The sequence below is a fragment of the Grammomys surdaster genome, unplaced genomic scaffold, assembly GCF_004785775.1.
Source record: "Grammomys surdaster isolate TR1022 unplaced genomic scaffold, NIH_TR_1.0 214, whole genome shotgun sequence".
Lineage (NCBI taxonomy): Eukaryota > Metazoa > Chordata > Mammalia > Rodentia > Muridae > Grammomys > Grammomys surdaster.
This window is the reverse complement of record NW_021604659.1, coordinates 1,823,447-1,841,395: the sequence shown is the minus strand read 5'-3', so window position 1 is coordinate 1,841,395 and position 17,949 is coordinate 1,823,447. Positions and strand designations below refer to the sequence as shown.

The 17,949-nt window shown below is 40.8% G+C and overlaps 1 protein-coding gene across 4 annotated transcripts in view; it reads right to left on the bottom strand.

The window, feature by feature from the left end:
* The window catches only part of CUNH10orf90 (chromosome unknown C10orf90 homolog), a 100,525-nt gene that overhangs the window by 38,376 nt on the left and 44,200 nt on the right, over positions 1-17,949 (bottom strand). The window contains exon 2 of one of the 4 annotated variants that reach the window (XM_028772555.1): positions 2,735-2,737. The exons of the other annotated variants lie outside the window; for them this stretch is intronic. Within the exon in view, the coding sequence (XP_028628388.1) occupies positions 2,735-2,737 (3 nt within the window). The remainder of the gene's footprint in view (positions 1-2,734; positions 2,738-17,949) is intronic. 4 annotated transcript variants of the gene reach the window in all.

Genomic DNA, 17,949 nt, shown 5'->3' with positions numbered 1-17,949 from the left:
TTTTAGTCAGTGTTCTATTACTATGATGAGACACCATGGCCATGACAACTCTTAAAAAGGAAATCATTCATATTGGGGCTTGCTTACAGTTTTAGAAGTTTAGTCCATTATGTCATGGCAGGGAGTATGGCAAGTCATAGGCAGACATGGTAGCTGAGATTTCTACACCTGGATCCAAAGGCAGGAGGAAGAAGTGAGACACTAGGCCCTGCTTGAGCTTTTGAAATCCCAAAGCCCACCCCCAGTGACATACTTCCTCTAACAAGGCCACACCTCCTAACCCTTTCAAGTAGTACCACTTTCTGGAACATTTAAATAGATAAGCCTATTGGGTCATTGTATTCAAAGCAGTACAGATGGTATATGGCTGATAAAGTCACTCAGTCCCTAATACCAGGATCTATGGTCATTTAGGCAGATATCAGATATAAGATAACATCTTACCATCAAGGACAATAACTGTCACTCTAACCCCCTTCTGCCAACAAAGACCATGGCTACAACTTTAAATCTCTCAAGGACCTCTACCTTCATTCTACCCTCTTCCTACTAACAAGAACCTCAATGTCTTCTTGCCTCTAAGACCACCCCCTTTACTCTGGAAACAACTTTCCACCCAGGATAATCAAATCCACTCCAGCGCTCTCCTCCTACTGCTAAGAACATGGCATCTATTACAAATGCCTTTCATGACCAATGATTGTTAACTTCACTCCATCTCTGCAGTAAACCTTGCATTGTAGCTAACTGACAGAAGGCTCATATAAGCATCCATATCTGAGGAACATCCCAAGTCACAGAGTCTCAGGGGGCTATTTGGTCACCTCAGAAGCTGACATCTGCCTATGACCATAGATTCTGATATTAGGAATGTGAGTGGTCTCCAGGGAGCTATGAAAACCCAGTCACAAGTGACTCATTTCACTTGGGATTTCATTTGCCAAAGGCTTAGCATTGAAGGTGAAAGACATGCATTCTTTTTAAGAATGCACAATAAGTTGAGAATGTGCAGGAATGGTCTTGAAGGCTCTATATCCATCCAGCTTCCTGGATTGTACTTCTTTCCATCCACTCTAAGACCAAGGATATGTAAAAGGATGCAAACACAAAGGAATCACTAGGACAAACCCACAAACTTTACATACATAAGTATTCCTGTGTGTATGCATTTGTAGACACAGAAAAGCAGAGTTGGTATCTTAGAAAGAAATCTAGCATAGGACAGAATTGAGAGTGTGATTATAAGTCTTATTATAGAGCTGGCTTCAAATGTCAGTCTTATCAATAAATACAAATGGACTAAACTCACTTTTTAAAGGAAATGGGCATTCAGTGTGACTTGAAAAGCAAATAGCCTTTGACAACAGCTTAATAATGCAACATGGGAACTCGTGTCCACCTAGTGGTTCCTCAGTGGGAGCGCCACTCTGATGGCTTATAAGATTCTCCACCAACCTCACAGGCATTACTGCCTAGTTGTTCTTATCCACAGACCCAAGGCTGAGGTGTCAGCACAGTGAGAAAGACAGTCCCTACTGTAGAATGAATGCAGGTCAATTGGATCTGCACTGGGCAGAGTGTAGTAGGTCCACAGAATAGTCCATCTCACCTATAGCACTGAGCTGAGGGTGTTGTCAAGAGTACTAGCCATCCTAAATCACCAAACCACAAATAAATCAGGTAAGGATTAGCCATGTGATAGAACCTGGTAAGAATTTGTGGCTAGAGATTATCAACTAAGTAACCAAGTGATATAAAGGCCCCACAGAAAGTCAAAAGGCAGCAAACATAGAGACACCTCCAAGGACCCTAAGCCTTCCCAGCAACCTAGCTGAACATGGATGAAGCCTCTTGACGACATCTGGGCCTTACTCTCACCCAGTTACAGATACGCTTAGACTTAAGGTCTTTATGGTCCACACACAGCAAGACCTGGGTGTTGCTACCAGGGATCTCCTTGTGTTTAGAACAACAGTCACGTCCACATATCACTGTTGAACATAAGCCCCTGTTGTGCAATGCTGCCTCCTGCATTAGCAAAACCATGGTTCTTGTTTAGATGCTGTTTTCTGGCAATAGTTTGAACATATTCCCCATTTCCTACTTTTATAGAAACAAGAAGCAAGTGGCCAAATGGATGCACAAAGCATAGACTTAACAATAGTGAGGAGGAAAAGGGAGCTTGGGTAGCATGGAGTCAGAGGGAGAGAACCTTCAGTCTTACTTCAAGGTCATCGGACTTGAGCCAGAAACTGCCCAGCTTTGTGTTCAATGATGAAGAGAATAATTAGGACTAGAAACATGACTTGAAATGCTAAATATACATGACCAAGATGGGGCCTAAACCTGTGAGATATAAAACAAAGGATTTTATAATTCTGTTGATGGCTCTGATAACAGGTTTTACCTCCTAGGACAAGTACTTGTTATTCGTGGCAGTCTGGGGAGCTGGGGCTGGGAAAGAAACAAGAAAGAGATACCTATTTATCATGCTATCCCTCCACCCCTCCCCTTATTCTTTCTTCTAACCAGTAGGACCTCTGTTCTGCACTTAAGAGGGGTAACAATACTTCTGATGACCCTTCGTCAGAAAAGGAAGGATATTCCAAGGTTAGAAGAATCCCATAGAAAAGGCTCTAGGCTACTTAGTGCTTCCTAGGGTGAACAGAATTACTTCCAGAGCAGCCAGAAGAGTTTCTTGACCAGGAACCCACCAACTTTCTAATTCTATCACGCACTTCACATGGCTCAACCACATCAACCCAACCCAGCTGGAAGCACGTTCTCTGCATGCAGCCTCTCCTAAGAATGTCCTGCCCTTTGAAGGCTATTTTTGACAATCGGAATTGGAGATGTTCCCAAGGGTCTCCATGGAAAAGCACATGGTATGTGAAAATAGTAACTAGGCATGAATCAAGTCTCAGAAGGAGGCTGAGTCAGCAAGGCTGGCTGGATTCCTCTGCCTTCCTCTCCTGTGACTTTCAGACGTGGACATTTAACACCCTGACATATTATTCATCTCTTCCCCAAAGGACTGTTACCTATAATAACATGAACAAGTGGTATCTCACCAAAGCTCTACATTCTGGTCCCTCCCAGAGTGTGGAGAATTTCTGAGTTATTTATTTCTCTCCACTAAAAAGATTCTGCAGGAAACAGAACAGTCTATGGACTTCACTCAAGAGACTGTTTAGGCTGGGAAAACTAGAAATGTGTTTAACTGGTTCTTAAAAGCTACTGTCTTGTGAAAGTATTTCCCATATGCCCCAGAGAAGTAAGAAATTTCTTTGTGAAAATTATATATATACACATATAATCATGAGGAAAATCACTGAAAAGTACCCCTGCCCCAACCAATGCTTAATATACAAGCCCAAGAGGCTAGAGAGATGGCTTAGAAGAGCACAGGCTGCTCTTCTAGAGGTCCTGAGTTCAATTCCCAGCAACCACATGGTGGTTAACAACCATCTATAATGTGATCTGAGGCCCTTTTTAGGCACACAGGTGTACATAGAGTACTCATGTACATAAAATAAATAAATCTTTAAACATGTATGTGTGTATACACACACACAAGCCTGAAAGAGATCACCAAATCTTTTATCCTTGATGATGGCTAATGATGAGTGAGAGGTAAGGTTTGCTGACTCCTGACATTTTAAAATGCTCAGATCCTACATGTTGCCCCTGTTGTCTCATATAAACTAGCTCTACCAGCAGTAAGCCACATGCAGTCTGGAGAGAAGTAAGTTTCTTCCCTTACACCGTGACTCCACTCCACCACGCTCGGCCTTCTTACACTGGTGCAAATATTTGGGCAAGATCAGGTCTTTGTGGCTAGAAGACAGTTCAGTAGTCTTCCTTGAGCCTTTAACCCCCAGGACACGGTTTAAGCCCAAAGCTTCTCTGAGGATAGCATCTTTTATGTTCTACACCTGGGTCCACCCTGTGGCTGCAGCACTCAGAGCTGTATTCATTGCCTCTCTTGACACCTTCCAATGGGATCTGAAGTCTCAGAGTGGAATGACAACAGCCCCCCTTTTTAAAAGTAAGTTTTCAGGCAAGTAGGTCCTTGGGGCACACTGGAGCTTGCTGGTTTATGAAAAACATGTTTAAACTGTCATTATTCATACACATGTTAATATGTAGGGAGATTCAGAAAAGTCCTAATAGAGCAGTTTTTCATGTAAAGTCATTTCTCAGAAACTATAAAATGAGACTGTCTCTGTGCTCGGTGAGCTACCAGATATGACATAAACTTACAGGTAACACCATAGTTAAGGAACCAACCATGCTCAGCATGCTGACATACCCACCTGTACAACCCTCAGATACTGTGACCCTAGAGCTCTCAGATTGCCTGAATCTGCAAGATACTTCATTTCAGAATGTGAAAAGTGCTAGGAACAACTTAGAATACGGCACCAGAGAGCTAGTAGCCATTCTCACCATGGTTCTGCTACACATCAACTAAATGTCTATAAATAAACCACCCACCCATCCGGTCTCAAGCTGTTCAATCATTTCGTAAGCATTTTACAATCTGCCAACACACACACACACACACACCCTGCTGTGTGAAGTGTGATCTGTGATCTGAGACACTATTACTTAAGGTTAATATTAATAATTAAGACTAGCGTAAAAGAATCTTTAGTTGCCAGTGGCCATCTACCAAAGGAAATCATTAGTGAATATCAGCTTCCATTGTTTGATGAATTCTGACATTGTGGAAGGACACAAATATGTCTATGTCTCTAGACTAGTGCTCTCATGGCAGTAGGGAAGACTCAATCACCTTCCTGAGTCTAAGAAGCTGTGTGGGAGGGGCCCAGTCCCTCCCAGTCCCTCCCAGCCCCTCCCAGTCCCTCCCTGGTTTCCATCTTGTCCTCTGGACACGGCAGCTACATCACGACATCCACATCACTAGAAACAGGAGAGAGAGAGAGAGAGAGAGAGAGAGAGAGAGAGAGAGAGAGAGAGACCTCCTTCAGGAGCCAAAGGAGACCCAAGTGTACTTGCAATGCAAAGTCAAATCTAAAGAGGATTTCAACTGGTTCTTCCCTTCTGTGGAGGCAGGTTCCTTTTGGTGAACCTGCTGCTTTAATCCCCTTCACCTCTAAGGTGTTCTGAATGCTTTAGTCAGTTATTTGTACCAGGCTAGAGAAAAGGGTTATAGGGTACATAGTGATGGGTTCCAACTTTCTTTCTATACCCTACAAGAGTGATAGAGCAATTCAGCAATTCAAGGTTGAGGTGCACAAGACATTTGGACCTTTGCATTACAAGGCTATGATACTGAAGGAAGGGCTGGGTCTGTGCATGTGAATGGCCCTCCTGATGTACCCACTACAAAGCTGGGGCCCAGACAACACACTGTTAGAACTGAATTACCAATTACACTCATTTCTCAGCAAAGTCTGGTCACTAGGGTAAGCCAAGGATCCCACTGTTTTGTCTGCAATTGGGGAAGAGAGCTTACTATGAGATAAAGTTCAACCAGAAGGCACAAGCCTCCCAACAAGTACTGCGAAGACTTTCCTGTCTAGATGTGGGGGGCCAAGAGCTGGGCCAGAGAAAGGACCTCTGAAATCCAAAAGACTCTTAAGCTTTGATCGAACCCACCTCACATGGAAGGTTGACTTGAGCAGAGCTACCCACTCAAGAACACAGCACGTGATGTACAGCATGTTAAGATTGCCCTCTGGCCACAGCCGGCTGCTATTTATACGCTTGGGGATTAGCCTTTTTCTCCGTGTAGACGCCTTTCTCCCATTAGTGCTAATGGCAGTCATGTGGCTGAACCAAAGCCATTTCATCTCCCAGATAGTCTAAAAATACACTGCAGAGAAGGAAAACATATGTGTTGTTTTCATTTGGGATTCTAAAATCAAAACAGGAAGTTAGGAGTTCCAACCCCTTTCTGGTAGTGGTTACAGGTCTGTGCAGGTTTATGCATTGGGCAGTGAGTAAGGTGTGCTAAAGAGCAAGTGGATTAGAAGTTACTTTTCTCATCGCTGTGCCTGATTTTTGACCAGATGCTACTTAAATGAGGAAGGACTTGGCTTACAGTTTAAGGGCAGCATCCATCATGGTGGGAAGGCAGGGTGGTACGTGTGATTGCTTGCCCACTTTTACCACATCAGAGAGCAGGAACAGGATAGGGGAACAGGGCCAGGCTATGAACCTCAAGACCCATCCCCAAGAGGGTCTACTTCCTTCAGCTAGTCCTTGGCTCCTAATGGTTCCACACACTCTCCAAACAGCACCACCATCTAGGGACCAAGTATTCTTAGACATTCAGACCTAAACCAGCAGTAAGGAGCTTCTTATCCCTGACAAACACTGCCCATTTTTCTTGAATGACTGTGATACTGGCATGCTCTGCCTGGCGTGTTGACAAGAAATGATTCCTGTGTGTTGGCTCAGAAGATGAACATTGTTCCAGAAAAATCCATTGCAGGGAAAATTTCTTAAAAAGGGAATTGTATTTTCTTAATGACTCTGTTACTGACTTGCAACCACAAGAATGAAAGGGAAATGCTAGTCGGATGAGAAAATCACACTTCCAAATACAAAGATGCTTCTGAAGATACACGTTTAAGGAAAAAGCTGTAACAAAATGCCAATCAAATGGTGATTAAAAGCTAATCAAATATTAATGTCACCAATTGCCACACCCAAAATGTCACTGAAAAGCAATACTTAAAATGAACTCTGTACTCAGTCCCAAATGGGATGTCGCCATCAAATCCCTATCCTCAGAGACCAGGGAAACCTTTTGAAAAGAAGGTAGAAAGAGTGACGGAGGGGATGGAGGACACCAAGAAAACAAGGCATCTAAATCAACATGAACAAAGTTCACATGAACTCACAGAGACTGAGCATGCACAGGGCCTGTACCTGTCTGCACCAGGTCCTCTAGGCTTATATTATGGCATCCAGTCTAGTGTTTTCATGGGATTCCTGAGTGTGTGAACCAGTGGTCTCTGATTCTTGTGCCTTTTCTTAGGCTCTTTTCCTTCTGTTGGCTTGTTCTACCCAACACAATGTGATAGTTTTTGTTTTATTTTAGAACATGAATGAATGGATTAATGAAAACCTAGACACTAGGGTAAAGGTTAACGATGGAACTGTCACTTGTACCTGCTGGGAGATGGAAAACCAGTTTTCTCTAATGGAGGGACACTAAGAATTTTTTTGTACCTGCTGGGAGATGGAAAACCAGTTTTCTCTAATGGAGGGACACTAAGAATTCTTTTTATATGGTTACAGTTTGCTGTTTTTGTTTATTTATTTGTTTGTTTGTTTTTGTTTGGGTATTTTATTTTATTGGTTTGGATGGGTTTTGTTGTATTGGGCTTTTGTTTGTTTTGAGAGTTGGATGTGTAGAAAGTGGGAGATGATATGGAAGCACTTGGGGGAGAAGAATATGTTCAAAATATATTTAATTTTTTAAATAAAATGTTTAATAAAATAGAAAAAATATTTTTATATAACAGGGATTTAAAACTATTATTTCAATAATATTCATAGGAATTATGACTTTTTCAAGTTTATGTGAATAAATTATAATTTTCCTGGATTATTCCAAAATGACACTTTAATTTTCCCACTTAAAAACTAGAATGTTCTATTTAAATAAGCACATGAACTTGGTCTAACCCCTAGATAATTCTTCTTTATGAGATTTACTTCTTTGTGATAACCTCTTGTTCAGAAATATAATTGCATGTGTAGAAATATGTGGCCTTAAAAACTATATTATCCCATAATTTTAATGCCAACTAATTAAATTCATCTTCACAAATATTACTGGTCTATTAAAAATAAGAAATAAAATAGAATAAAATGACCTTCTGGTCAGCCCCGTCTCCCACAGGGTGATAAGCTTTGGATGTGGCAAGCTAGTCTACCTTCTGTTGTTTCTGACTCTCTAATCTTCCATGTGGCACTGTCACTCTCTGGGGTCCTTTCCCTGTTGCTTGAATCTGAAAGTATCTTTAAACATGAGCAATGTTTGGGAATTCTCAAATATAACTTGTCTCTGTTTGCCTATGAAGGTTGTTCCCAGGAACTAGGGACCACAGAGTAGTCTGTTCAGTATCTTATTTGTTTACAAATGATGAAGACATCAAAAAGGTCATCCACCATCAAGTATGCTTCATCCCAGAGATTCAGGGATGGCTCAGCATACATAAAACCATAGATATAATTCACCATATAAACAAACTGAAACACACAAACACATGATCATATCTCACTAGATGCAAAAACAAAAAAGGGCCTTTGACAAAAATCTAACACTCCCCTTCATGATAAAAGTCCTGAGGAGACTAGGGATACAAGGAATATATACCTCAACATAATAAAGACAGTTTACAGCAAGCTCATAGGTAACATCAAATTAAATGGAGAGAAACTCAAAGCAATTCCATTAAAATAAGAAACAAGAAAAGACTGCTCAATCTCCTCATACCTATTCAATATAGTACTTGAAGTCTTAGCTAGAACAATAAGGTAACTGAAGAAGATCAAGGAGTTAAAATTGGAAGGGAAGAAGTCAAAGTATCGTCATTTGCAGATGATATGGTAGTATACATAAGTGAGCCTAAAAAATTCCATGGGAAAACACAGTAGGTAAACACTTTCAGCAAATCTGAAGACAAAATTAATTCACAAAAATCAGTAGCTCTCCTGCATACAAATGACAAACTGACTGGAAGGGAAACAACACTTCTTACAATAGCCTCAAATAACATAAAATATTGTTAGGATAACGCTAACCAAGAAGTGAAAGACTTGTATGATAAAAACTTCAGGTCGCTGGAGAGAGAAATTAAAGAGGATATCAGAAAATGGAAAGATCTCCCATGTCCATAGATCAATAGGATTAACATAGGAAAGATGGCCATCCTATCCAAAGCAATCTACAGATTCAATGCAATCTCCACCAAAGTTCCAGTACAATTCTTCACAGATTTTGAATAAACAATTTTAAGCTTCATATGAAAACCTCAAAATAAAGGATAGCTAAAACATGCTTGAATAATGGAAGAACTCCTGGAGGTCTTACCATCCCCAATTTCAAGTTGTATTGCAAAGCTACAGTAATAAAACCAGCATGGTGTTGGCACAAACAGATACACATTGATTAATGGAGTCAATAGAATCAAATTAAAATCCAGACATAAATCCACATATTTATGAATAACACACACAGAGAGAGAGAGAGAGAGAGAGAGAGAGAGAGAGAGAGAGAGAGAGAGAGAGAGAGAGCCAGAAACACACACTTTAAAAAAAGATACAATCTTCAATAAATGGTTCTGGTCAAACTGGATGACTATATGTAGAAGAATTCAAATAATTCAAATAGATCCATATTTGTCACCCAGCACAAACTCAAGTCCAAGCAAATCAAAAACCTCCACATAAAACCAGATAAACTGAATCTGATAGAAAAGAAAGTGAGGAATAAATGAACTCATTGGGATAGGAGGAGATTTTCTAAATAGAACACTGATAGCACAGGCTCTAAAATCAACAACTAATAAATGGGACCACATGAAACTGAAAAGCTTCTACATGGAAAAGGACACCTTTATTTGGACAATGTGGCAGCCTACAAAATGGGAAAAGGGTGTTTTTTTTAATTATTATTAAATCAAGTATACAATTGATAGAGGGCTAATGTCCAAAATATATAAAGAATTAAAAAACTAAATATCAAGAAAATAAATGACCTGATTTTAAAATGGATTACAGATCTAAACAGTATGTTTTCAAAGAAGAAATTTAAATGGCTAAGAAACACTTAAATGTTCAACAACCTTAGCCATCAGGGAAGTGCAAATCAAAACTACTTGGAGAGTTCCATTTTCACTCATCAGAATGACTAAGATCAGTAAAACATGACAGCATATGCTGGTGAGGATGGGCAGCAAGGGAAACACTTATCCATTGCTGATGGACTGCAAATTTGTACAGCCATTATGGAAATCAGTATAGTGGTTCCTCAAAAAGATGGGAATCAATCTGTCTCAAGATCTAGCTATACCACTCTTGGGCATAAACCCAAAGAATGCTTCATCTGACCACAGAGACATTTGTCTGACAATGTTCACTGCTGCTCTATTCATAATAGCCAGAAACTGGAAACACCCTAGATGCCCCTCAACAGATGAATAGATAAAGAAAATGTAGTACATGTATGCAATGGAGTATTACTCAGTCATTTAAAATCATGACATCATGAAATTCACAGATAAATGAACAGAAATAGAAAAAAATCATCTTGAATGAGGTATCCCAGACCCAGAAAGACCAATGTGGCATGTATTCACTTATGTGTAGATATTAGCTGTTAAGTCAATGATACTATAATAAGGCTCAATCTGTAGAACCACAGAGGTTAGGTAGAGAGTAACTAGGGAGTACAGATAGATCTTGTTAGAAAGGGGAAGTAGAATACAAAGTGATGGATGGACAGAGAGGGCTTGAATGGAAAGATCAAGAGGAGAGGGGGAGGGACGAAGGGGAAAAAGGAAAAGGGAAAAAGGAGGAATATGTGGAGAGACAGCTAAAGTTAGGGGATATTTCAGGGGCAGTATGGAAACCTAATACAGTAGAAGCTTCCTAAAATAAATACATATATGAAAAGGATCTAAATGAAATCGTCAAATAATGGGGGCAGGGGACAGAGACCCCCAACTGGACATCTCTTGTCACTAAATGAAGGTCCAGTTCTAAGATTGGGTTCCATCTATTTGAGTTATTGGCCAAATGGGGTCCAGTGGGATCCCCAAACAACCCAAGTTGTTGCCAAAGATATAGTTTGCTCTCCACAAACTGATATCAAGGCCCCATTGCTGAAGACAACACCTACACAACTCATTGAGCATCAAACTACCAAGCTTATGCCTACAAAGAACCTTCACTCCTACAGTGTCTTTGGTACAGGAAGGCACTATGGTGTTTTGAGTAGGAATGTCCCCCATAGACTCATGTGTTTGAATGTTTAGCACATAGAGAATGACACTATTAGGAAGAGGTGTGGCTTTGTTGGAGAAAGTGCTATTGTGGGAGTGGGCTTTTGAGGTCTCATATGCTAAAGTTACACCCAGTGTGGCTCATAGTTCACTTCTGCTACCTACAGATAAAGATGTAGAACTCTCAGCTACCTCTCCAGCACCATATCTGCCTGGATGGCACCAAGTTTCCTGCTGTGACAGTAATGGAGTAAACTTCTGAACTCTAAGCCAGCCCCAATGAAATATTTTCCTTTGTAAGAGTTGCTGTGGTCATGATGTCTCTTCCTAGCAGTAGAAATGCTAAGACAGGCACTCTACACCCTACTAAAAGAGGAATGCAAACAAGTCAGCCACAAATGCTTTGATCTACCATGCTGTCCTGACTGCAAGATATGCAAGGGCAATGGTGACACAAAACATGTTGGAGTAACTTCAGCAAACCCAAGTTTGTGCTTTGTAGAGCTTCCTGCAGCACACACTGCAAATGGCCGTCTAGTCCTGGTCCCACACCGAAGAAAAGAACACTTGAAGTTAACTAATTTGCTCTTTGTTAGGGTATGTTTTCAATCATCATAGTGCTCAGTAAAGGTACCCGGGTGCTCTGCAACAGGAATGTCTCTGAGCTGCTGTTCCACACAAGGATGCTGTTTGACCCAAGGATACTGGTCTAAATACGAATTATCACCTGTGTCCTCCTCTGACTTCCATAGAGAAATTTTGTTTTTTGACTTCTTGTGTTGCACAGTTATCTGAGACCAATCTGATTTTTTTAAAAATTTCTTTGCATGTAACCTAGCTGTGTGTAAGATTTAAGTAGAAAACTGAGTGGGGTCATGACTATCCCAGATGGCCTTCCATCCCACCCGAGGTAAATCACAAACTCTTCTCATCTTTACCTGTAACCCTGTCTACCCCTTGAGGCTCATGAGTCCACCTTTGTCCTTGCTGCCCAATTAGCCTTGATTGTGTCCATTAAACATGCCAGTTCTGACCTTGTACCCCATCAGAAACTGTTGACTAGGGTCCCTTGTATCAAAAGCTCATGCTCTTCACTGTCACAGAGGACTCCCTTTTACTCTAAAGGCCTTGGATGAAATTGGAATGTCAGTTGCTTAGAGAACCTCCCCAGGCATCCTGTACAAAGGAGCCACCGACGAGTCAGCCCAATCTCATCAGCCAACTTTGGGTGCTACAGAAGTTCTTGGTGCCACTCGAGGTTCAGCAGAGTTAAAGTGTCTAGGCCTGTGCATGCCTAGTATCCCAAGAAGCAAGCTTCATGAGAGCAAGGAACTTGTTCCTGACCCTAGCAACTAGTATCTAGCTGCTACTGTGCCCTCACCATGTCCCAGGTAACACACTGTTAGTCTAATGCCTCATGTCTTCAGTAAGGGAACTTACTGCCTGAGGAGCCATAAAATATCCTGAGAATTCATTTGTGGACCAGTTAATAGATAAAATCAAGAGACAGAATATCACCCCCAAAGAATCAATGAAGGAATCTGACAGTCTGTGTTGGGCAAAACCTCAATAATTCCAAGATATTTTGGAGTGTGTACTTTGTTCAGGCTTCTTGCTATGCCCCAGGGAGATGGTGGTCAGCCGAAATATCTGCTGCCCCCCACAGAGTGAGAATACTGGGAAATTTGTGATGGAGACTAAATACCCAAGCCTGGAGATAAGTCCATCTCAATTAGCAGGAAAAAAAACATGCTATTCTAACAGAGAGAATCTACGCTGTTTCCACCACTTCAGAGAGAGAAGAGGAAGGTTTACATCTATATCCCAATTGCTGGGGCATTTCTTCTCCTTTCTGTCCTTTCCTCATTTATACTGCACTTAGGAAGATAAAGGGAATCTCCATATTAGCAGGTGTGGTACATGCATTAGGCTGCAAGGAGCTTGAGGAAGTGGCATTATGTGTGTCCCAGTCCAGGGACATTTATAACCCTTTACACGAGTCCACCTCATCTTGACCATTTGTCCAAGCGATTAAAACAGCTGGCAATTATGACCAAGCCCACTTCACCTCTCTCTCTCTCTCTCTCTCTCTCTCTCTCTCTCTCTCTCTCTCTCTCTCTCTCTATCTATCTCTCCATGCTACCTTACAAAGCATAGACGCTTAGAAAGCAGTAAAAAGGCAGGTGGGTAGAAGTGCTGGTAGAGAGATGCTCTGATCTTGATGACACAGTGAAGAAGACTAAGACTGCTTATCCCTTAACTTCCTGGGATGGTTACTGTGACTTTTCCTTTAAAATGGCTCATTCCTGGTTTCTGACACCATCACCAGCCTAGCCGTAGAAGGCCAATTTCCAGAGAAGAAACAGGTCAGCTTTGCAGGCCACTCAGGGCAGACAACAAACACTGGTATGTCCTTAGAGAGAAAGAGAACTGAGATGAACACACATTGATAGTACTGTAGTTCAAAAGAACCCACATTTTCTCAAGGGAACTTCCTCTCCTAGAAGAGGAGGTACAGAGCAGGCCTGGCTTGGGGGCCCCTTTCATTGTAGGTACTCTACATCTGTGACATCAGGTACTCTAGCCAAACCAGCATGCAACATTTTAGAAATTCATATATTTCTAAAGAAAGATTTGTCTAGAAAACATTTCTGGCAGATATTATGCAATGCAAGAGAATAATATGATTCCAATGTAATGTTTGAAGAAGGCTATGGTTATTAAAGAAATCTGTTTACTGTATATGTGTGCATCTGTACATGTGTGTGCATGTGTGTAGAGGCCAGAGGTCAACCAAGATTATTTTATATTTTTAAATATGTGCATGCATGCTTGGGTGCTTATATAGATCCACAGAGGGCATCCTGTCCCTGGAGAGCTGGAGTTTCAGACAGTTGTGCACTGCCCAATGTGTGTGCTGGAAACTGCACTCCAGCCTTCTGCAAGGGTAGCAAGTACTCCTAACTTTTGATCTATCTCTCCAGCCCTCGTCTTCTTTTGTTTGTTTGTTGTTTGTTAATGTTGTTTGAGGCAGTGTCTCTTACTGGGACCTGGCGCTTACAGATGCAGCCAGGCTAGAGATCTGCCTTTCTCGACTACCCTAATCCTGGGATGATAAGCACACACCACCTTGCTTGTTTATTTTTAACATGGGCACTAGAGATCAAGTTCAGGTTCTCATGGCCATGAGGCAAGCACTTTACTGGCTGAGCTATCTCTTTAAGCTAAATACATCTTTCAAAAAGCCAGATAGATAGGTGCATGTTTAGCAGGTTCTAAACCAGACATGCAGCTGGGATCTATGCAGTATTTCTGAAAGCATTTCTCCATCAGCAGGTGGAGCTGGGGAGATACACGACTGTACACTTGACATTCTAATCCTCAGAGTTTTCTGACTTGCACTCTAATTTCTTTAGTTGAAGAACTAATTTAAGTCAGCTGCAGAGACTCCAGCTTGTGAGCATTGCCGTTTCATAATGTAATTAACGATTCACATCCAATTACATCATGTTAAAAATCCTTTCTTAATCCTGTCTCTGTTAATCCAGGACCTAAGGCCTCCTGTGTGAACTGAATCGATGCTCAGGAGAGAAGCAGAAGGCTCATTTGCAGGCACCAGTCGGAAAACACATGCGTGATTTGGGATTGTGATTTGACATCATGAGATGTATTTTTATAAGGGTATACTAAGAATGGAGAAATATAAAGGAATCAGACATTAGCATTCACCCTGTAAACATGGGTTTCATGACAAGAGGATGGAAATACCTAAATCTCTCCATCACACCCTGCAGGTCTCAAAATGAGGCCTGATGTCATCACTTAGTATAATATATCCCCACCCTTCCAACCCTGACTCAATCCTTAACTTGTCCCTGTTTTACAGTCATCAAGGCCTAAGGGACCCAAAGACTTGCTCTGCTTGCTGCTGCTTGCTGCATTTTCATGCACTGTGTGTGGATCTTATATTCCCTGAGCTATCTGTTGAAATTGTTGATTCTTGTTGAAACTGGTTGCTGGTAGTTGGCAATTCTCTCTCTCCTGTGTGAAGAAGGCTGGAACAGAGAAAGCCACACTATTTTTACTGGCATCACCAAGCACAGTAGCTCACTTGTAGTCTGTATTCAAAAGAACTGTAAAAAGTGTTAGTTTTGTGTCCTGGGATTGCTCTTGTGCATGTCAGTTTCCTCTGAATACATCATTATTTTGAATGATCAAAACCACCCCAGTTCTTAAAGTCAAAGGAACTAGACCAAACTAAGGGAAGAGACAAGTTCAAGATTATCCAGGGGTTACTATTCAATTGGTACAGGCTAACTACCGTGGTCTTTGTGGGGTCATAAGAGAGTTAGCACACTAAAGACTCATAGTCTACAGAGGAAAATTTAACCATTCAGGTGGCAATTTCCAAAGTAGAAAATATGCACAGCCAATAAACAGAAAATTCAACCCTACTTATGATTTTAAATGATACAAAAACTTGCCAGTCATGTTAGAATAACATATACATATATGTCATATATCATATATATTCAATTCCAGAGAAATTACAGGGAGAAGGTCAGTTCATAGCACTGCAATGTCTTACCAAGTGTTGGGAAGTTTAAACTTGCCCTCTGAGGGTTTGTAGCTAAACCAAGCAAAACCTTGAGGCTGCTCCTTAATTGAATTTATTCAGAAACCATACTTTGAAGTACGTTTCTGAACCTTGACAGAAGCAACTGATAAAATCAAAAGTCTTAGCAATGTTCAAATAATTTACCTCAAAATTCTCTAACCAGGAATGTGGCTTAAGAACATGAGTGGACATCTGGCCAAAGTTTCACACAGAGATATAATTTGAATATTATTTTAAATGCTGAAAAACACAGGAATCAAGCTGGATTCCCAACGTTAGAGGCATAGTTATGAAGTTTATATGGATGGCCATATCAGGAGATTATTAGGTAGCTATGGAGGTTTGAATGAGAAGTATCTCCCACAGGCTCATGTGTTGGAGTACTTGGTCCCCACTTGGTAGCGCTCTTTGGAAAGGGTTTGCAGCTTTTGGGAGATGGATCCTCCCTGAAGAAAGTGTGTTATTGAGAGTACACATTGAGAATTTATAGTCTCATTTGACTTCGTGTTTACTCTCTGCTTCCTGTTTGAACTTGAAGATGTTTAGCCCTCTGCTTCCTGTGGCAGAGGCCAGGACTGCCTGCTGCCATGCTTCCCTTACCAGGATGGGCTCTATCCCTCTGTGAATGTAAACCACAATTAACTTTTTCTTCTGCAAGTTGCTTTGGCCATGATATTTTATCACAGCAACAGGAAAATAGCTAGCAATACACCAGCTGTTTCCCATGGTTACAGAGAACTTCCTATATCAATGGCAACAGGTTACCCTGCATTCTGGATCCATAAAAACTTGGACTTTAGAAAGTCTTAGGAAGATAGTTCTTAGACAGAGAACAGAGCCTGGGAGAAAGGTTTACACAAATGTCAACTAAAAAAGGTTGAACAGCAAGCATACCAAAGGATATGGGGAAAAGTCCACAGGGCCTCAAGCATACACCAAGAACTGTAGGTAACCAAGTAAGGCTGAGAGAGTCATAGTCCTTCCTAGGGAAGAGCACATGAGTTGTTGTTCAGTGTCAAAAACAGTCAGTCCTGAAACCTTACATTCAAGTAACATTACATAGACTGAAGAAATTATATTTAGGAATATATATGTATAAACAAATGCACATATGCATGCAATAACAATTGATGTAAAAAGAGGCCATGTGTTTGAAGGACAGAAGGGACATATGGGAAGGTTTGGGGGAAGAAAGGGGAGGGAAAAATGTTGTGATTAAACGGTAATCTTAAAAATAAAAATAAAAAGTCATGAGGATTGAGGCTTCATGAATGGTATTAATGTCCTTAAAAGAAGAGGTGATATGATGTGAGGCCATAGTAAGAAATGAAGTCTGTAACCAGAAGGGGTCCTCACCAGAACCCTACCTTGTAGCCGTGGATTTCATTCATATATCATATACACATATATCATATACATATATACAAATATCATATACATATATTATGTGTATAACATATATACATATACATATCACTTCTTGGTACCTACCCCCAAACAGTGAAAGCATGGCATCAAAATAACATTTGTACACTCATGTTCCTGGGAGGATTAATCAAAATAGACTAAAGGTAAACAGAATCTAAGTGTCCATCAACATATGGATGGATGCAATAGGAGATAGATAGATAGATAGATAGATAGATAGATAGATAGATACATATATATTACAATGTAAAATTTATCTCAAGTTGATTTGTGTGGGGAGGTGTGTGGGTTTTATGTAGATGGGCATACTGTGGGTATACTCACTTATGTGGGTGCCTGTGGAGGTCAGAAGTTTACTCAAGATACCTTCCTCAATTGTTTCTCTGCTTCATTGTATGAGGTCTTTAGGTCTACCTTTCTCAACCCCCAGCACAGAGTTACGGGGGCATGCCATCACACCCAGCTTTCACGGGGATGCTGAGGATCTAAACTCATGTCTTCATGTTTGTGAAGTGGCACCTCACCACTGAGCCTTCTCCCCAGCTCCAAACCGAATTTTTAATTTTAACTTTTAAAGAAACATATGACCATTATTATAAAATTCTAGTGGGGAAAGTATATTAATAAAGCATATTATTTCTTTTAATGTGATAGAATAGGTATCCCAAGATTCCACTGCTATGAGGCAGCTAGGACTGGAAATCTGAATAAATGTACATTCTAAATATAGTTCTTAGTTTTCAAGGAAACTCTGCAAAGTTTCAAAACAAACAAACAAACAAATACCCACCCCTGGAGAACAAATGTACATGTGGTGATGACTACTTCTGACTTCACCTACAGCCTGTGGTTTAAGGCCAAACAGAGGAAGAAAAAACCCAGAAACAAGCTCTGGACAATGTGCTGTTCATAAAT